Here is a 22,514-nt window from a genome sequence, read left to right on the forward strand (position 1 = left end):
AACCACATGGATCAGTTCAAAAAGAAATACATTGTGAAAGTCAAACAAACAAATAACAGTGGAAATAAAAAAATTAAAAGGATGTCTTAGAAACTTTATTCCTCACTGTGAAACACTAGCATCAGGGTTCCTAGGAAAGTCAAGCAAAACCAACCCAAATGGATAACTGCCCTTGTCTCATTTGATATTCTTTTATTACAAAAAAAAGTTTCCTGTATCTTTCACATTTGATTTATTTACAAGAATCAAATTAGCAAAGAGTAAAGACAGGTCTTCACAGCAAATGATCCTAGACCATAAGAACATAAGACTGGCCATACTAGGTCAGACCAAAGGTCCATCTAGCCCAGTATCCTGTCTTCTAACAGTGGCCAATGCCAGGAGCCCCAGAGGGAATGAACAGAACAGGTAATCATCAAGTGATCCATCCCCTATCGTTCATTCCCAACTTCTGGCAAACAGAGGCTAGGGACACCATCCCTGCCCATCCTGGCTAATAGCCATTGATGGACCTATCCTCCATGAACATATCTTGTTCTTTTTTTAACCCTGTTATAGTCTTGGCCTTCACAGCATTCTCAGGCAAAGAGTTCCACAGGTTGGCTGTGTGTTGTGTGAAGAAAGAAGAGTAGCACAACTACTGTATAACTACTGCTATTGCTGATCAATACACACACTTTTAGGCCTATGTAGTTATAGTACTGTCACTTGCTAATGTTAGCCTGTTAACAACTCATTCCCCTCCAGAGAAGTCAGTATTTCTCAAACTGGAATTACAATACAAATAAAACAGCTTCTGCTGCCACCACATTACTCTTGGAAATAAAGGCCTCCAGTGGCAGCAATTCTGGCACACATGCCTGCAGATTTGGAATTGTATCTTACACATACCTACAGGGGGAATTGAATCTTAATGGGAATCTCTATTCACCTGACAATAGCACTAGATCAGAGGACAAGACCGGATTCCTTCCAAGACCACCCCTTAAGTTAAACATTTGTTAAACAAAACTCTCCAAACACAAATATTTCTGTGCCTTTCCTGCCTGATACATTTATACAACCTACTATAAACTCAAACACAGGGGTTAAACTTGAATGTTCCTACTGTGATGACTAAGGGTATGTCTAAAATGCAGCTGGGAGTGTGCTGAATCTAGAGCACTAAATATAGCAGTGTAGCCAGGGTAGCATGGACGGAGGTTCAGGTTAGTCAGCCAGGGTGGACTTGCACTCAGGCAGCTACCCTGCTATTTTTAGCGCACAAGCTCGAGCAGAACTAGTGTGTGTTTGTCTACCCATGCCAGGAAGCATGCTTCCAGCTGCACTGGAGACAGCTTTAGATATAAAGAAGTTGTATAATGCAAAGTTCTTATAATTGTGGGAATGAGCTCTGCTGTCCTAAAATTGAATGTAAGGCCTATTTCCAAGTATTTATGTCTCTTATATTACAATAAAACTTCAGGAAAGATGTTTCTGTTTCCTGAATAAATGGGAAATGCTCACAGATTGGTATTCAGGATAAAACAAGTTTCTGATCTAAGTTTCAGGTTAATGGTATGGGATGACTTGATCCTTTGTTTTTTGTTTGTTTGTGTTTTTAAGCAATTTCAGGTCTGTATAGTCAACAAATTGCAAAGTAGTAGAATCTGGACAAGAAAGATCAATCCCTGGTCCTGATCTCTCTCTTACCAGTTTCACACATAACTCCACTGAACTCAATGAAATCATTCCTAATTCCAACCAGTACAAATGAAGCAGAATGGTGGTCTTTCCTATACTAGATTTAAAAAAAAAACACACCTTCCATTTCAATGCTAGTAGCAGTACAGTGGGAGCATTAGACAAGTCTCAGGAAGGTTCTGGCCTCAGCAGGTCTAGAAGGCACAGAGGTAAAACAAAACAAAAAATGATGCCCTGTTTACAGTAGCACTCCCAGTTTCCTGGGTACCAATGAAGTTGCATCCAGGGTAGTGTAAAAATTGAAGATTAAAAATATCTACAGCCTAATATATCTGGTATTTAACACATGAAGTCACAATTGCCTCAGGAAGTCTGGTTGGAGAATGAGACACACAGGATCAATGACCAATCCACTGACACCTATTTATAAGGGTAATGAACTGCAGATGGAACCTGTTGCAAGTTTTCAACTCCATTTATCAGTCATTGGAAAGTAAGTTTTAGAATGTGAGTTTAAAGTAGCAGTACCTTGTTTTGTCTCTTTTGTCTTCTTCTAAGCCTCAGAAACTCCTTGTGTTGCCTTGAAACAAAGTTGACTGCTGCATATTCCAGTAATGCAGCAAACACAAAGAGAAGGCACACAGCCATCCAGATGTCAATAGCTTTTACATAGGAGACCTAAAAGAGAATAGAAACAGAATGCCTGATAAGACTCACATATGGAATCACAGTTCTTCTTAAATAGGAGATTATTATTACAGAAAACATCTACAAGTACAAACACAAACAAACAGACTTCAACATAGCATGAGTTCCAGCTTTGTCTCCACTCTATGTCTAGAACACTATAAAGCACACTGACACATCTAGTGGCTGAACAGTATACTGCAAAGTGAACATCTGCACTCAATAAGTACTCACAGTTTTCTGAATGACAGAACAGGTAAGGCCACATCATATCTGTCTAACTCTTCAGTACTTTTAGTAGACACATTGGCCAATTCTCTGCAGTGGGCCCCTTTGCACATATTATCAAAGCTACTTTGTTTCTTTGCTATTGGTCACCTTTTCACACTTCTAACAGGGCATGCCCATTTCATTTGTTTTTGCATATGAACAGCTTCAGCCTTATGAAAACCCATAGTGGTCTATCGGAGCATTTCCATTAATATCAGTGTGCTAAGGATGGCCCTATGCATGGAGGGCTTAGAAGGCCCTATGTGCAGAGGAATTAAATTGTGTATTTAAAGAATTGTAGAAAGGATATAAGGCTTTGTCCTGCATGACACTGGGCAGCATGCAGAGAATTTCAGAGATTCTGAGCATTGCTACTTAGCATTCACTGGAGGCTCACCTGCTGCCCAGAGCGTATGAGTCTAGTCATGTTTGCCACTCATAGTGTAGAGTGGCCAAACTAGATATGTCAGTAGGGTGAGATATGGTGGGGTTAGTAGCCTGGTATAAAATTAGGAAACCAGGCATTTAAATTAGATGCAAAGTATGTGTATTTGAAGTTGCAGCCCACACCCTTGTAGGAATGTTCAGCAGCAGTATTTAGGCATTCTGCAAAGCATAGTGTAAACCCCTCCATGTTCCAGGCAATCTGGAAAACATGGGCCACAGGCTGACATATATTAATAATCAAGCCACTATAATTTCTTCAAAAACATAGCTTTAATTGGCATTGTGATTGTTTGTTACCATCTTTAAAGGTGCAGCTTGTTTTCATGTAAAAATACCTTAGTAATCAAATTGGAATGCACAAACACCTGGAATGTGCTGCCAGAGAGATTGCATTGTGGGACATGAAGCCCCAAGGATCAGCATTTCTGATTGAGCAAATCCTGTGCTCATGTGCATAAGGCACTGAGGGCAACATAATAAAGGAACTCCTGAGTTAGCCTTCCTGCCACTTATGTAGTGCTGCTGTAAATTGCATCCACACAGTTGCTGAGCTAGCTGTATTATTTTAACTCCATCTTGCTCAGCTGGAATCACGCGAGTGGTAACAGCAGCATACTTGATAGCTGCCTAACTTGTGTTACCCTCTATTGACTCATCTGGCTGGGATGATTTAGTTGGGTTGGTCCTGCTTTGAGCAGGGGATTGGACTAGATGACCTCCTGAGGTCTCTTCCAACCCTAATATTCTATGATTCTATAAAAACAATGAGGAGTCCAGTGGCACCTTAAAGACTAACAGATTTATTTGGGCATAAACTTTCAGTGTGTTTTTTACCCATGAAAGCTTATGCCCAAATAAGTCTATTGGGCTTTAAGGTGCCACCGGACTCCTCGTTGTTTTTGTGGATACAGACTAACACGGCTACCACTCTGATATATAATTCTATGACTCCCATGCCTCTGCATTACACAGTGCTCATGAGGAAAAGAAAGCAATCGCAATGTAATGCTACATTTAAAAAAGGCAAAAGTCCTATAATAGGGTAACATCAATCCCTTCATTTCCAAAGCACTATGCATCATTTTACCTATGCAATCCTAGTAAAGTGACTGATGTAGCTAAAAACCCCATGTAATGCTTTGAAATCAATCTTTGTGCCTTTTTCCAAGTTCCCCAATATATGGAACAATCTCTCAGTCACACCGTTTCCCTCTGCTTGTTCAAATCCTTCTAAAGGACTCACTTCTTCTCCAGACCCATACAAACTAACTAACAGTAGTCACATTGTGGTGAAAAAAAATAAAGAAAAAAGTAACATAAGAGGTCCTATGGGCTTCCTCCACTACAAGTCTATTTTCTCTTCCTTCAGTTCTGCCCTATTCCTCACCAAACAGCACTATTTCTCCAGCCTCCTTGATTTCCATACCCACAATCCCAGCTGTTTATTTGCCACAGTCTGCATATGTGGTGAGATTGTTCCCTACTTGTGCCATTATCCGTCTACAGCGAGCTAATGCCCCAAGGTAATTCCTGGACACAAAAAACACAGTGGTTACCTTTGAAAACTTTCCACTTTTGCCCTTGATATCTAGTTCAATTTACCTCAGCATTTTCTGTAATTCCTTATATAGGAAATACTGCAAATTCTGAGGAAATATTTTCTCTCTCTCTAGTGTAATTGAAAAGGTTTGGTTTTTTTGAAGAGTGACCTCCAGAAAACCTTTAAAAAGTCTTAGCACATTGGCTCGCCCTACTCTAGAGTATTTTTAGAATTTGATGTTTGGAACCGTTGCTTTGTTCAGTTTTATCACATTCAGAAAGTCCATTAAGCATTTCTTGTATTTTTCTTTCTTTAACTCACTCAATTGCCATGTACCTTATGTTGCAGAGCTTCCCCTCTAGTGGCTTTTTTAGAGAGTTAATGGCTCCCTACCAATCACACCATAAATTATATAAATTATTCAGATGCTATGTAAATGTTTTAGGATGAGTTAATGAGGAAAGTTTTTCAGAATGAGGTCTGTCTGCACCAAGAACCAGGCATGATAAGGCTGAACATAATAAATGTGACAGAGCAATTCCTCTTCCTTTTTAGCATTTACACCTTTCTTATTTTCTCTTAGTTGATATTTGGCCAAACTATACTAATTTCTGCTCTGACTCATACTTCTGCAAACCCACTGACTTGGTTGTAGTTCCCTAAGTTGTAAGTCAGCACAGAATTTGGCCCCTTAAAAATGTTTCCTCAAATTAAACCCCCAACCTCTTAATCATTTTAATTTTAATTCACTGAATTTCCTCCATTTTATATCTTGCTAAATGTATCCAAGTGCCATAAACTGAATGCAGCATTCTTCTTGGTTGAATGTGGGAGAAAGAATGGTCTTGGATCTTGTGGTTAAGGCATTGTCACTGACTTGTCATTCATGGATCAATCCAGATGAAAGTTCAATTTCTGGCTCAGGACAGATTTCCTGTGTGACTTTGGGCAAATCATTTAGTCTCCCTGACTCAGTTCAGTAGGGTCTGGTCTATACTACCCGCCTGAATCGGCGGGTAGAAATCGACCTCTCGGGAATCGATTTATCGCGTCCCGTTGGGACGCGACAATCGATCCCCGAATCGGCGCTCTAACTCCACCAGCGGAGGTGGTAGTAAGCGCCGCCGACAAAAAGCGGCAGAAGTCGATTTTGCCGCCGTCCTCACAACGGGGTAAGTCGGCTGCAATACGTCGAATTCAGCTACGCTATTCACGTAGCTGAATTTGCGTATCTTAAATCGACTCCCCGCTGTAGTGTAGATGTACCCTAAGTGGTAAACTGGGGATTAAAGATACTTCCCTTTCTCCCAGGTGAGATGTGAGTGTAACTGCATTAATGATAGTAAGTGCTTAGATGATATAGTGATGAGAACCATATAAATACCTGTATTGTTAGATAGAATCGTATCAAGAACATACTCTTGGATTTGTGATATGAAGTACAAAATCATGTTAGGTCTTGTTTTTGCAGCATCTCACACTGCATGCCAAGACTTTTAGAAAACTGAATTTTCATTCAGTGGGAAATTTTGACACTTTGAAATTAGTTTCTGGTCCAAATTGGAAAATGTCATGGAATGAAAAATTCTAAAAAGTTTCAAATTGGAAAGGTGTTACTTTTGATCAAAACTAAACAAAAATAGTTGTCAATTAACATTTCAGTACAAAATGGTAACATTTTATGTCATTTCTTTTTAAGTTTTAAAAACCTAAATGACATTTTGTGTGACAACACAACAAAAATTGTTGTTTTGTTTCAAAACATCAATTTGAAATGAAAATTTACATTTCCACGTTTCTTTCCACAAAAAAATCAACAATTTCCACTGGAACTGACAATTTGCTTAATTCTTTGGTTTCAGTGAAACCATATTTTCCTCACAGAAAAGTTTTATGAATGAAAAATTTCAGTCAGCTGTGTTTGCAAGCTGTCATAGGTTGACTGACCCCTTTAAGAGGAAGCAGGGTTCAATTTACCTGTGATTTATAAACTGCTTCCCAGGTGGGGTTAAAAGAAGGCAACAGGACCTTATAAAGGGAGAGTAAGGAGACGGACAAGAAAGAGTTGCCTCACCATAGACCGAGTGAGATAGACAGAGAAGGGCAGGTGAGAGCTGCCTGAGGAGGAAAGGAGAGACCCAGGGGAGAATCAGGAGCAGAGGAGAGCTGAGAGGAGAGCTGTTAGGAAGAACAAAAGGTTGATTTGGAGGAATGGCCAGGGCCGCCCAGAGGATTCAGGGGTCCTGGGGCAAAGCGGGGGAGCTTGTAATCACCGGGCGGCGCTCCAAGTCTGCGGTGGCAGCATTTTGGCGGCGGGGGGCCCTGCAGTCCCTCCGCGTCTTTGGCAAGCGCTGAAGGGTCCCCCGCCACCGAAATGCTGCCGAAGACTCGGAGCGACTGAAGGGCCCCCCGCCGCCGAAATGCCGCTGCCGCCGCAGACTCGGAGCGTCGCTGAGTGAGAAAAGGGATTCTCGGCCAGGGCTCATGGGGCCTCTGTGAGGCCCAGGGCAAATTGCCCCACTTTCCCCCTGCTCTGGGCGGCCCTGGGAATGGCCAGGCTGGGGAAGCCCTGCTGAGTTACAGGAGAGCTTGTGAAGAGACCCTGAGAAACAAGGGGAAGAACCAACCTGGGTAGGAGAAGCTGAGCCCAACTCAGGAGGATTGATGCTGGAAGGGTAGGACTCAGGCAGGAAGCAGGCCGGAATGGAGGGCTGCATGAAATTGAGCCCAGATCAAGAGTTGATCCAGGGGGGATGTTCTCTGGGCAGGGACAGGATTCACAGGTAGGGATGCCTGACTGTGTGAGTGGATGTCTTAGTCATGGGATTCCTGACTTGGGGCTACCTACCAGGCAAGAGTTGCAGGAAAGAAGAAAATCTGGGAGCTCTCAGTTGGATGTCCTGGAGAGTGTAGCCCTGGAACAAAGGCAGAAAGTGTCTGGGAACAGACTGGAGATGGACTCATGGGAGGGCGAGCTGGAAATTATGCCCTGGGAGAGGGCATGGAAAATGGCTGTGATTGTACCAGTTGTAGTTTGGGGGTTTGGAAGACTGGTTTTATCACGAGGGTTCTGTGAACGATTGTACATGCACAGGAATAAATTATACCTGGACACAGAGAGATTATATTTCTTTTAAGGCTGAACCATGGGGACAGAGATAGGTACACCTGTTCTGCCATGGCCTGCCACAGGAGGCCCCTCAAGGAGGGACCAGCTTGCCACCCAAGCTAATATCTGTTTTGCTGCCCATTCTCACTTCAGATCATTTTTGGCTTTACTATTTTCCAAGTATCTCCTGCGTAGTAACTGTACTTATTTTGGGCCTAATGTATTAACTTGCATTTTCCCAATCTGAATCTTGTTTTGTTAATTCAAGTCCATGTTCCTAACCTCCCTGATATATTGTGCTAGTCTCTGTCTTTGCAATACTTTCCAGATTGTCATTTGTACCCTCTAATTTCAAAAGCCAGATTCTCTGGGTGATAGCCAGCATAAAATGAAGCATAACTGAAGACAATAAGGCGGTACCTACTTATGTCAGTACTGAACTTTGGCATCAAGTATATACTGAATTTGCCTTAGTAAATGCTTTAGCCTAGACCACCCACTCCAATATTAAAACTCATGGGATGGAACTCTGTGAGGAAATCTCCATGAAGATCACTTGCAGAGTTCTGTTCCATTGGGTGTGCTGGGGCCTACCCCCAAACCTGGCTGATCCTGCAGGAGGATGATGGAAGGACAGGGCCACCCATGGTGTAGATCCTGTACCTCCACACCAACTCTAGCCCTCAGAAGACCCCTTTCTTTCCAGCAGTGCAGCTCCACTGCAGCTGTGCTACCAGAGTCCTCCTCGGCATGCTACTCCTGGAGCATGATAGTTGCAATTTTTAACTTTAAAATTCTTGTAAATCAGTGTAGTGTGCACAGCAGAGATAGCTACAACACTCAAGAACTGCCTAAACATAAGAACTTAAACTGATTTTCAGAAGTGCCAAACACCCTCGCTCTCAATAAAGTCAACACTTATTTAGGTACTCACATATGAAAATGTGGGCCCTAAATTTTAAGTTCCTAGGTAGATATGGACATGGGTAGAATGACCACTGATGAAAACAACTCTGAAAGATGAAATAGAAGATACAACACCATGGTATGCTTCAGGAAACAAAGACCGCTAATAGGATTTTGAAACAAAAATACAATTGTTAAAAATCATACACAGAGCAACATGCTGACACTAACTTCCACTGCAAAAATGTATTAACTTGAGAGGTACAATTTGACCAAGATCAAGGCCAGTATTTATCTTGAGAGATAATATACTTAAACATTTTTAAGATTCACTGAAACAAGAAATCAGTACATGCATTGTTATATACATTCTGAATGGCTGCATCAGAAATATCAGTAAATCTCTTTGCTGTGGTCACTAATTTCTGAAGTTTCATTTGTTCAAAATGGATATTAACTGAAGTCCAGAACATTCTTTATTTTCCTCTGAAGAACCAAGCAGAATATGTGGCATTTACTTATTCTAGCTGATTGGTTCATCTGAGGTGAGTAATAATCTTCATTCAATTCAGCTGCTGCCAGCTAGGATGCTGTCATATTTGCTACCTGGTTGGGCAGAATTGCTCCAGATCTTAGTATTCTTTGACCTTTGAATAGAATGACCTCGTGCATGGCTGTTTTCAAATAATGAGAAGTCAGAATCAGTGAACCCCATTCTTCCATGTAAGCCAAATAATAACCACACAATTGACAACTGACAATGTAGTTGTTGTGACTGATACCAGGTGTGTGTATGTGTACATGCATTTATTGTTTTTTCTACTCGATAGCACAAAAATAGTGCTATTGTTCAGGTAACTACAGTACATTCTAACCCACATTTACCATACTGTAGTTTCTATGGTAGTCATAACTAAGCGAACCATTAAAAGTGATCCAGTTCACTGAACCAAACAACAAGAACCTAAAATTAGAAAAAAGTATGCCTAGGGCAATACGCTTTTTAACTCTTGATCTCTTCTGTTTGTGATTAGACAAAAGACTCATGTATTTCTTCCCTCTCGTTCTGCTCCTCCTCTTCCCTAAGTTGTAGACTTCCTCCAAGGCATAATTTGGAGATAAAAGGCATTTGCTTATTTTTGTGACTGTCAGTCTCTCCGTGTTAGTAATAGATAACTTAAACAAGTCCTTTGGTTAGTGACAATTGCCCTACCAACACTAACAACAACATCAGATTAAACAATTGAGCATGGAGAAATCAGATGCCCCATTACATTATGCTCACTCTTGTCCACACATACTGTTTTCCTAATCTGTTACTTCAGCACACGCTTATGGTTTTGGAAGGGTTAAGCATCATCCTTAGATGTAAGCCTGTCTGATACTTTTGGCATTATATTCAGAATTGCTACCTTCATCAGATCAAAGCATGTAAGCCAGGCAAGTGTGTTCTTTGTGGGTAGTTTTTAGATAAAATCATGTGACAAAAAGTATCTGAATGTGCATCCTATCAAATTATCCTCTTCCTATATTTGGAAAAAAAGACTGACAAACAGGATATTATGAGTGGCTTGCATTACCACACAATTGAACTAACTGGCCAACGGTCTGCATCCTGGATTGCATGCCTCTGAGATCAAACCAGGCCCAAACAACCCAAAGCAGACCCAAAACAACCAACCGACATGATATTTTTCCTGTTCACATTATGCTGGGTTGAATGACTCAATCAATTCATTTTTCAATTTCAGAGCAGTATTTGTAATCAAATTCTAATTGTCCTGGATGGTCTGAGATGTCTGACCCAGAAACTTCTTTCTTTTCTGTTTTTTAATTAAAGTTAATTATGATCCAGCTGTATTTACAAACCTAAAGAGAATAAATTCAGCCTTTGGAATGAAGAAGCAGAAAACCAATTGACTGGGAGTATATTTTCCCCCTCAGTGCGCATGCGTAACTCCCAGAAGTGCTAATGACCACTATGCACTTGCAGCCAGGGTAGAACAGAATAGATAGCATCACACTTTATATTCATTTTCTCTGATGATGCTGATTGACCAGAATCACTTTCTGAAACACTGATGCTAACACAGCAGATCAGAATGCAGTGGTCTCCCATGCTGTTAGGGATATAAAGTGGCCTGCTGAATTACGGTTCAGATTGGCAGGGATTTGGATGTTTGGAAGCAGAGCCAAGTGATAGGGCTTTGTCTGCAAGTGGCAAACTTTGGGTAAAACTCCATTCTCACCTCTACTTTCTGATCTGCACTATAATATTTTCATCTGAACTCTACTACTCTATTACCAAGGGCTTTGTCGGCTTGAAACTGTGCTACCTCAAAGCCAGGCTCAGGGAAGGAACCCTCAGCGGCAACCAATGTTGCAGGGCCAGGTATCTAGCATAGGTGGCCTGACCATGACAATTGCTGAGGCTGATGAGAGGCGTGCGCAGGCTCCTCCTCCATGAAGGATGTTTGGTGCCTGTTGTGCAGAGGCCCATTAACTAGGCATTCATTTGTAGGGGATACATCTATTTTCTCCCTTCCACATTCCAGAGAAATAAATAAGTCACTTTTTGTGGCATAAGGATCCCTTGGCTGGGTTCTTAGTAGCTCCCCTCCCGTTCCCCCCGCATGACAGAAATGCATGATTAAACAGAGAGGCCCGTGCTTCAAGATTTGATCCTTGTTCCTAACCCACTGGCTGCTGCTAAACATACCAGGTGTGTGATAATATTCTGTATTTCCTGCAGCCAAAGTTCCAGCTTAACGAGCTTCTTCCCTCTGGATTGGAAAAGCCTGTATCTGAATATCGCCAAGCTGTAAAAGTGTCTGCAGGGGCTCCTCTCCACAGATGGAGGCAATCCAAAAGTACAGCTATAAAAACAACGAGGAGTCCGGTGGCATCTTAAAGACTAACAAATTTATTTGGGCATAAGCTTTTAATGGGTAAGAAACCCACTTCTTCAGATGCATCAAAACTACAGCTGTAAGCTTATGAGCAGGATTTTGCAGTTCCCTCAATGAAGAGTTGTCTTAGAAACTGTAGGACCACAGCAATGTAACCAGGGCTGGGGGAATGGTTTGCATGGGAATCTGACCACACATGAGCAAGACATGTTCAAGTCTGCTGAACCCGAACAAGGAAAGCTTAAGCTTACTTGATGTTTGCCGTACAACTTCATTATAGTGCAGCACAAACTTTCAGAGCAAATAAGGCTTGAGAGAAGCCACCCACTCTCTGCCCTCCCCTGTTTGGTGAAGAGTGTATTCCACTGTCAGGGAAGAAATAGCATTCAGGGTCAGGCTCACTGAACTCTCCAGTACACACAAAACCCCTCCGGGTTCCCTTACCTCTACTTGTAAAGTGGCAGACCTGTGCTGTTACATCAAACATATCGGGTTGTCAATGCAGGTTGGCCACTTGCTGAGAGTACATACCATCTCACAGAACACAAAGTCACGATGTCCTGTGGTAGATCCCCAGTTACTCACGTACTACATATGGAGTTAGTAGGTGTTTCCATTGCTTCTCCTTCCTACGCTCCCTGGGCTACTGTTTTACTAAGATGACACTAAACTGGGAGGAGTGGTAGATACACTGGAGGGTAGGGATAGGATACAGAGGGACCTAGACAAATTAGAGGATTGGGCCAAAAGAAATCTGATGAGGTTGAACAAGGACAAGTGCAGAGTCCTGCACTTAGGTTGGAAGAATCCTATGCACTGCTACAGACTAGGGACCGAGCGGCTAGGCAGCAATTCTGCAGGAAAGGACCTAGGGGTTACAGTGGACGAGAAGCTGGATATGAATCGACAGTGTGCCCTTGTTGCCAAGAAGGCTAACGGCATTTTGGGCTGTATAAGTAGGGGCATTGCCAGCAGATCGAGGGACGTGATCATTCCCCTCTATTCGACATTGGTGAGGCCTCATCTAGAGTGCTGTGTCCAGTTCTGGGCCCTACACTACAAGAAGGATGTGGAAAAATTGGAAAGAGTCCAGCAGAGGGCAACAAAAATGATTAGGGGGTTGGAGCACATGACTTATGAGGAGAGGCTGAGGGAACTGGGGTTATTTAGTCTGCAGAAGAGAAGAATGAGGGGGGATTTGATAGCTGCTTTCAACTACCTGAAAGGGGGTTCCAAAGAAGATGGATCTAGACTGTTCTCAGTGGTAGCAGATGACAGAACAAGGAGTGATGGTCTCAAGTTGCAGTGAGGGAGGTTTAGGTTGGATATTTGGAAAAAACTTTTTCACGAGGAGGGTGGTGAAGCACTGGAATGGGTTACCTAGGGAGGTGGTGGAATCTCCTTCCTTATTGGTTTTTAAGGTCAGGCTTGACAAAGCCCTGGCTGGGATTGGTCCTACTTTGAGCAGGGCGTTGGACTAGATGACCTCCTGAGGTCCCTTCCAACCCTGATATTCTATGATTCTATGATTCTAAGGAAGAAGAAAGACATTTTGTTCACCAATATGATTCACCATTTCCCTGCAGTGCCAGCATAAAGGGTAACCAAATATTGTTGGTGCAAGAGTTCCTCCAAGGATGTCACAGAGTAAGCTTTGTGCCTCGCTCCCCACAGTAGGCCCAGGGACAAGCCAGAGCTGGCATGGACTGGCGTGTGTGTGTGTGGGAGGTATGTCAAGTGCATAAGGGGGATGGGCCAAGGCATTCTTATGTCCAGGTAATTCTGCAATGGCTCATAGGGGCTATTGCAGTCAAAGTGTAACTCAGAAGAACATCAGGGCCGACCTAATCTGTGCCAGGTAAGAAAATGGCTTTGGTTGCCCTGGAATTGGGCACAAGCTGCCTCCCTTTTGCCTCCTCAGGGATCAGTGAAGGCCTGGAGTTTTACCAGCAATGTACTGAGTCACTTTAACTCTTTCTTTAACTCTCAACACTTTAAAGAAGCTCAGAAAACACACTGCACAGGGTTTTAAATCATGTACCTCGGGTTTTGAAATCACAATTCTTTCCTGACATTTTAAAACACTCACATTTGTTTACTAGAAAATTCTATTCACAGGACATGCTAATTTTGGTACAGAAGATGACAAATGTTAATTGTGAGCAGGTGTCATGCCCACCCTACTTTCGAGGCACTGGTTTTATTGGTAAATCAAACAACAACAGCAGGACCTCACCCTGAGTTTTCTCGGCAACACCAGTTGGCCCTATGGGTTCCTGCAGCACCAATCTCTTTCTGCCTCTAGTTCCTTCTGACCAGAGAAAAGGTTCTCACCCACCTCTCTGGTAGCCAGCTGAAATTTATAAGCCACATCTTCCGTAATAAATCATCAGAGTTAGCAGCAACATGCAGTGTTCTAATTCCTGTATGGACCAAAAGAAGAGTCTTGTATCGCTATGCAGAATTGTAGAACATACCACCCTGGTAAGAATATATTTATTATAATGTATATATTAAGGATAAGCATGTCTGAAAAATTGTTGTTTAAAAATAATGACCCTGCTAGCAGATTGAAGAGAGGCGTGACACATGGCTAGAAGAGAAAAACTTCAAAGCTATATTTAAAAGATATCTTTATGGCTGATAAGTTATTAATAGATGTCAGGAATTTCAGTAACACTTCCACTATCATTCTTTATTAGCGCTGCAGTGAAGTGTTTGCCTTGTTGGTGAACCCTCGTAAATGCTTCTCACATAAGCTGACATTTACTCACCTGCCATTATGAGTCCACAATGCTTGTGATGAAAAACAAACAAATTAAAAATCAGGCCACCAAGCCAGAAGAAGATCCAGAGAAATAAAAACTCCTGCATAAAAGAACATCACATTGGGAGGGAGTAGACTATACTTAGTGGTTATTTAAATCAGCGGTTCTCAAACTTGGGCCGCCGCTTGTTCAGGGAAAGCCCCTGGTGGGCTGGGCCAGTTTGTTTACCTGCCGCGTCCGCAGGTTCGGCCGATTGCAGCTCCCACTGGCCGCGGTTCGCCGCTCCAGGCCAATGGGTGCTGCGGGACGAGGGATGTGCTGGCCGTCCTTCCCATAGCCCCATTGGCCTGGAGCGGCGAACCATGGCCAATGGGAGCCACCATCGGCCGAACCTGCGAATGCGACAGGTAAACAAACCGGCCCGGCCCGCCAGGGGCTTTCCCTGAACAAGCGGCGGCCCAAGTTTGAGAACCACTGATTTAAATAACAATGCTCAGAATTTCTATAGCTCTTCCTACCAAGGGTCTTACAGTAATTTACAAACATTAATTATGCCTCATATTATCCCTGCATGACTAGAAAATACTATTAGCCCCATTTTACAGATGAGAAAACCAAGGTAGAAATTATTACTAAACAACTGACCCAGGTCCACATGGAAAGTCAGCAACACAGCTGGGAATAGAAAACCAGCTTTCTTGCCTATCAGACTAGTGCTTTAAACACAGGGCTATCCTCACCATCCAGCTACAATTTGCTGAGCACAACTTTTAGGAATTCTGGGGAGCTGCTGAAACGCAGGGTAACTTTCATGGTAAGATCACTGCATCATGAACTCATTCCAAATGGGATTTGGGAGAAAATGAATATTTGTGAGGTAAACAATCCCAGATTACAAGAGGGAAAGGAACCCTCAACATAAATATGTTCAGTGCTTTTTTATTGTTTATGGTATTTTTCTCTATGCTATGACATGAGACCAGTCAAGCAGTAAAGAGATATTCAAAAGGACTTTCCATTTTTTAAAGCACAGGCTACAGTAACACTTAAGTGCTTCTTTCCTCACAGCTGCAGAAGATATATTTTGCATAAGGTCTCATTTTCACTTTAATTTTTATTTTGTAAACATATTTGTCAGGTTCACAACACTTTCCCTTCCTAAAAAACGCCTTGAACCGAATGTTGTTCCAACAACCAAACCTTTGATTATAGTTCAGGATGCTTAAGGACCTGCTGACACAATCACTTGACAGCAAGGAAATATCCATGCAAAGGAAGCTTTTTTAACATAATACCTTAACACCCACATGTGGCAACCAGTTGCACAGACATGGAGCTCCACCTGCAACTCCTTGTCCTTCAGCATATAAAGACAAACACTGCACACACCAAATTCCTGTAATTCACTAAAACCATAATACCACCCTGATCATTAACATTAGTTTGTTGTTAACATGTGCATTGGGCTGCTGTCTGATGTTATATGGGCAAAGTCTAACATCTGAGTTCAGATTCTATGTTAGGGTGTCAGTGGGAAGAATTTTGTTGTGTGCTTTGTGCTTCTTTGTGTGTTTTAATGTGGGGGGAGAGGGAAAAAAAGGTTAGAAATGTTATAAAAGGAAAAGCAGCAGGATTGGAACATGGATGAAAGTGTAGACAAGAGAGATGGAAGAATCAGAGGTGATCCCCCAAGATGTGGCCCCGAGTGAAAGGAGAGATGATAGTGTTGAAAGAATCATGTTCCCATTCCTCATGAAAACGTTACTTTTTTCAAAAGCCCACTCAAGTCACTCATGAGTACATTTGATCTGAAGATCTGTAAGTAAATTTGCTTCCTCACATCTCTATTCTTTTTCCCACCACAGCCCAATGGGTTTCTCCCTCCCCCCACCCACTCCACAGCCCCAACTCCTCTCAACAGGTGCTTTCCTCCCCTCCAGCTGGAGGCTGAACTGAGGAAGAGAAGGTAGCTTAGAAGAGAACATTACTCTTTCTTCTCTGCCCAGTGCCCCCCTTCGTATCTTCTTCTGGTCTCTTGCAGGTTTAATGACCGACCATACCTACATCCATGTAGCCTATCTAGCTACTATATGAGCCCCCTTCACTTTAGTGTAAGAGCTCCTCTCCTTTCATGATGTGTTTATCAAAAATCTGATGAGGAAGACAGAGGCAAAATCTTCTCATTCCCCAGCGTGCAATGGGCAACAGCTGGAGATATTCAACCTCTTCAACCTAGGGGACCTATCTTTGGCTCCCTTTTTTTTTCTCAGTTGGCTAGACTAGCTGCAGCATGATGTCTCCATCTTTGCAACAGCTCCTGTTGTCCTAAAGACAGCAGGAGGCACCGTAGAGAGAGAGACCCAGTCTGCTGCTAGTGCTGATGGCTGATAAATCACCACCTCCTTTATTTCCTACTTTACAAGGCCTCATGACATCTCAGCAGATCACAACCTATAGTTTGCAGTCCCCCACCTTAGTTCTACATATCATTCTTATTCTGAAAACACTTGAACTTGTTTCCATTATGTTTGTGAATATACAGGCTCATTAGGCCATTTCTAGACACTGAAGAAAATGCACAAGCTAGAAATAACTAGGTAAATGTATTTTGTGGAATGAACTTTAATTGTGCAGAATGGAAAACACAGAATTTTAGATGCAACCTAATTCAAGGCTAATGCCTAGAAACAAAGCCTTGGTTTTGTATGGATTTTCTGACGGGATAGACTTGTATCATATTTGATCAGAATGTTCTATACAGTTATTTTCAGAAGCTCCCAAGTGGATGGCTAAGTAGCATTATAAATAGAGTTTGTGAACACTGATTTTTAACCACATGGACTCTACACATTGCAGTGGGGCATGTCTCTCAATCTTTAGCAGAGTCTAGATTTTACTTTTAATGCAATACATATTTGACAGTGACATGGAAAAGCCTGGAAAGACTTCGCATGTCATTGTCCAGCTATACCAAAAGGACAGGAGACACTTGATATGGTTTTAATCAGGCTGCAACTTTATTATTAGATGTCTGGAACTACCTGGCAGGTAAAAGTGTACAGTGCAGGTAACCCCATGTTCATTCAATAACTCCCCAGTGGGCTTTTCCCAGCCCCCACTCTTTTTCCATCCAGGTCCTTCAGCCAACCCATTGCTGGGACCTTACCATCTACTTCCCTCATAGGAAGGTTAAGGTGGGCTAGGAAAGGGGGGTTGGCTCCCGCCTTACCAGTCATAGGAGCCCCCCCACCCCATTCTGTTGCTCTAACCAACACCTCCTTTCTAAGTCCTTTACCAAGGCCTTCATCTGGTCACTGTACCTTCCCTGTGGAGTACCTGCACTGGACATCCACCCCACACTTACATCATGAGTTGCAACATACAGCCTAATTCCCTTCATGCCACAACTTAACAGAGCCCTCCCCAAACACACTGTGGGGAAGGTGACCACCCCCCCCCCCCCCCACACACACACACACACTCCACCCAGGCCAATCTGATGGTGAGGGAAAAATTCCTTCCCAGCCCCCTAAAAAGGGGCAGCTAGCACTATGCCCACAGCAGGTCTTGGTATTTCACCACCTAAAAGGGAGGGAGGCAGGGTAGTGCCTCAGTCTGCTCCATGTAAAAAGGGGCGTCACCACACAGGGCCGCCTGTTTTAAATCTTTCCACCCTTCCAGTTCTCAGGGGATGAGTCTGCATCACCAGGCTGACCCCTGCTCCCCGTTTTGCAGCCGTTTCTGACCTCTCCCTCTCCCCGCCCCCCCACCGCAGCCATAAAGCACTGTTCCCCTTCCTTTGGCCAGCCGGACAACTTCCTCCCTGCTTAAAGGTATGGTGCGGTCATTCTGAGTGAGAAGAGATTGAAATGATCAGGACTATTAGGAGACTAATCAAAAAGGGCATGATAAAGGTATATTAAATAATGCATGTTATAAGAAAGGTAGGTCTCATGCTTCTAGTTACTGCTTCTCATAACAAGGACCAGGGATCATTCAATAACATTGAAAAGCAAAATTTAGGGAAATACTTCCTCTTACAGAATGCTTAATTAGACAGTGGAACTCATTATCACAAGATTGCATCCAGAACAAGCGCTCAGTAGGATTAAAAAAGATACATCACTGAGAACTCCACATTAATATGAGTCTGGGGGCATGCGGGCAGGGGACTGGACTCGATGACCTCTCGAGGTCCATTCCAGTCCTAGAATCTATGAATCTATGAATATTAGATAGGACAAATATAAGAGCTATAAACCTTTATGTCCCACAGCATAAGCCAACCAATAACCAGAGCAAGGAAGAAACTACCCCTATAGGCTAGGTTATACTACAGTTGTCCATTATGGAGTTTGGGTACTTCCTCTAAAGGATCTGGCACTGGTCACTGTTGGAGATAGGAAACTGAACTATATGAGCAAATCCTCTGAGAAGCCAATTCCAGCATCCTATGAAAAATAGCTGGGAACTAAGGAAAGAAGAGTCTATTGAAATTTACCAAGCTGGATTTTAACTTACAAACCATTAAGAAATATTGCTCCATGACTGATTCCCTCCTCTTACCTCTTCAGACCATATTGAGACAAAGCCTCCTATGGAGAAGAGCAATTCCCTTGTTATAAGCTGGTATACCTCTTTAATTAACTTCAGGGCTTTACAGAGACAAACAAGATTAAAACACAGTTTGAGAAGGCTTTCAACACTTCCATTTATTATAAATGATATTGTTTAATCACAGATTTCTCATGCTTAGGCTTTGGGGTTTTTTAAATTGGTGTTTTGTTGTGGTTTGGTGTGATTAGTGCAGAAGCCTTGTAATAACCAAATAATATGATAGTCTAATCTAATAATTTGTGCATGCATATGATGTTCAGGGGAATTATTAAAAGTATTTTCTCTCATTACAATGTTAGCAAAACCAGGAAGCCTTGTTACCTACCTAGGTTTTAGGACCATGACTTTTCACTGCAAATATGTTTAATGAAATTGTATGCAACAGACTGTAGTTGTATGTTAAAATAATTAACTCCACTGAATGACCCTTTAAAGGGACCTTGTCATTTCCTGTTTTTTTAATTGCAATTTTTTTAAAACAAATTTTTAAAACCACAACCCCTGATTGCAGACAAGGACCAGATATGTATTAGCCGGACAAGCCTTCTACTTTCATTGATTGAAATAGAATACGGGTACTGCTAAACCGTCTCCTTCCTAATAGTTTTGTATTTCAGGACAACAAATACAAATACAAATACTAGGACAACAAATTGGAACAATTTAAGGGTGTAGTCTGTACATCATTGCACATTAAGATGGGAATATGCCTCTTAGCATGCATCCCTGAAGTATAACTCCCCATTAACACAGAGAGATAGAATAATAAGAAGAATCGTGAACACAAGTACCATTGCTCAGAATTCTTTGATCTATCACATCATTTGGTGCTTAATTTGATATTTCTGAATTTCAAAGCCATCTTCCTCCCTCCTCTCCCAATGTAACATTTTGAAATACAATACCTTCTTATGTATACTAAATGTCACGAAGGCATTGTCATACAGTTTATGCCTAAATACCTAGTATTTGCTAAGAAGATCTCACCATCTAATCTAGTAATTTACTTCTGGCAATGACCAATACTTGACACTTAAAGGAAGCGTTCTTCTACAATGTACTTGGCTGATTGGCCTGGCAGAATTCGATTTTTATTTTTTAGATAATTTTGACAGATATCAATGTTGATTTTAAAGCATTTTTTTAGATTTGCATCAATTTAAATTTTCATAGTTATACAAAATTATTGGTTTTAATCTTTTTTTAAATTTTTATCTATTTAAAGTTTCACAGTTATAGGAAATTTATGGTGGGATCAGACAATGGGGGAGTCAGACAATAATTAAGGAAAACAGCTGTTGAGATTCAAAACGTTAAAGCTTATATCTGTTAAAGCACAAATTGTCAACATCACATTTCAAAAATATACAAAGTAAATACCTTAAATAAAATTCTAATATATTTCTGAAGCAGCATTTTTCTTACTTTGCCTATCAGTAGATTTTGATTATTATTGGTGGAAATATTTTTTTTGTCGGTTGTGCTTGCATGGTGAAATTGATGTTTACCAGCATTTCCCAATAAAAATCTAATCCTTCCAAGTCTACTAATAGGGAAGTTATGATCATAGAAGAATTACCTGTAATAGATGTTCAGATAAATATAAAATGAAATTTCATAGATTACTGACATAGCCGCTGACATGATGTGCTTTTCTCATGGTATTTGCAGCTCACTTTTCCAGTTTGAAAAATAATCATTACTTTTGTTTTTGTTTCTTTTGTAACTTTTTTGTAATTACTGTTTTGGTCTGTGAATTGTTTTAGAGGTTTTTTTTAAATCACAAAATCCATGCTAAAAAGTCTTCTTGTAAACAGCCAGATTTTTTCCACATATATTAATGAGCCCTTCTCAGGGACATTAGGCTACAAGGATTGACCTGCTCTTTGTATAGCTCTCCTACTTTGCATCGATCACAGCAGAGTTTAATGTTTATCTTGGCTTCATTAAACACCGAGGATTAGCAGATGAGTCCAGGATGACATGGTTTCATGAGCTGTAATATACTTTCAACACCACCAAATTGCTGCTGATGTAAAAAAGGTAAATAAATGTGTTATCATTTATGATTTACATCATTATATGTGGGTATATCCACTGATGTCCACCTGTCAATATCTCTGTGTATTTTTCACAAATAATTTCTTGCATGTGCAAACTGGAGTACAAACCAGTATATAACCTACTATACAATGCTACATATACAAACTGTCTATTTTTGGAGTCTGGACAATTAAGAACAGTATTAAGAATGAAAAGTGGATAATTACTATCATATATTGTTTAATTACTGCTTTTATTCATACAGACAGGGCCGGCTCCAGGCACCAGGCAACCAAGCACATGCTTGGGGCGGCACCTGGTAAGGGGAGGCCAATCTTGGGGCGGCGCGGCATTCCACGGGGGGGCGCTCCGGTGGCGCGGCGCTCGGCGGGGGGCCCTTCGGCGGCGCGGCGCACAGCGGGGGGGCGGCACCCAGGGTGGCGCCCCGGGGGGTTCCGGCGGTGCAGTGTGCGGCGGGGGGGGGTGTGGCGTGGGGCGTGGTGCTCGGGGGTGGTTCCAGAGGCGTGGCGCTGGGGGGGGCGGCGCTTGGGGGGGGATTCCGGCGGCGCGGGGCGCGGCGGGGCGGCGCTTTTTTTTGCTGCTTGGGGTAGCAAAAAAGTTAGAACCGGCCCTGCATACAGATCCCACCCAAGACCAATATTTCATGGGGGAGGGCGCATTTTGCTAACAGCAGTAGCAGTGGTATGAACCCATCCGTGCAGTTACAGTGTTTTCAATTAGTGAACCTGGAGAACATGCATAGGGAATTGGGATATGATGTTGGACTTCAATTTGTACATAGTTTCAATATTGAGGAAGAAAGAAGAACTAGTAACAACTTCATAGTAACACGAGGCCCTTCCTGGTAACAAATAGAGAGCAACATAAGAACCCCTTTAACAGCGAAAACAGCAACTATTAATATACAGAATTTATGGCAGGATATTCATGAGCACTGCATGAGCTAAGTCACTGTTTCCACTACGTGTCAACAATATCACTAGCACTATAAGACTTTGCAAGTCAGCAAATACTCCATAAAGAAACTGCCTCAGCTCTTAAAAGTTTTCTGCCACCTACACAGACTTTTGAGCTGCTAGACATCCTATTTAGGCTCATATTGCCCCTCGGGCAGTGGATCAACTGTTTTCAGGTTCCTTTCTTCTCCTCAGAAGAAGAAATGATGATGGAAGGAGAGGGTCTTTGGGGAACTTTCTGATTTTCTTTCAGGCTTTACCCTTATTCTCTCTGCTCCCAAATAATGCCATAATTGAATGAATATTTCCTCGTTTAATTGAACAACAGTTCTCTCCTACTTTACCCAAATGTTACCTTTTAATCTCCTTTTATAGTTAGAGAACTAGTTTCCTTTTTGAGCAATAGTTCAGGACCAATGCTTGGAAAATATACTTTAGTCATAAATGCAGCTATATAGTTCTGTGAACTTTAAAACAGTCTTTCCCTTACAGTTTTAGCAACAGATGTCTTGCAAATCTTGAAACTACTGGTGATCAATGCCTTACAACATTTGAGAG

The 22,514-nt window shown here is 42.0% G+C and overlaps 1 protein-coding gene across 6 annotated transcripts in view; it reads right to left on the reverse strand.

Moving 5' to 3' along the window:
* The window catches only part of GLRA2 (glycine receptor alpha 2), a 167,474-nt gene that overhangs the window by 38,256 nt on the left and 106,704 nt on the right, over positions 1-22,514 (reverse strand). For all 6 annotated transcript variants that reach the window (XM_005287810.5, XM_065580548.1, XM_042840179.2 and 3 more), the window contains one exon: positions 2,212-2,361. In XM_005287810.5, the coding sequence (XP_005287867.1) occupies positions 2,212-2,361 (150 nt within the window). The remainder of the gene's footprint in view (positions 1-2,211; positions 2,362-22,514) is intronic.

The sequence above is a fragment of the Chrysemys picta genome, chromosome 1 (assembly GCF_011386835.1).
Source record: "Chrysemys picta bellii isolate R12L10 chromosome 1, ASM1138683v2, whole genome shotgun sequence".
NCBI classification, from domain to species: Eukaryota; Metazoa; Chordata; order Testudines; family Emydidae; genus Chrysemys; species Chrysemys picta.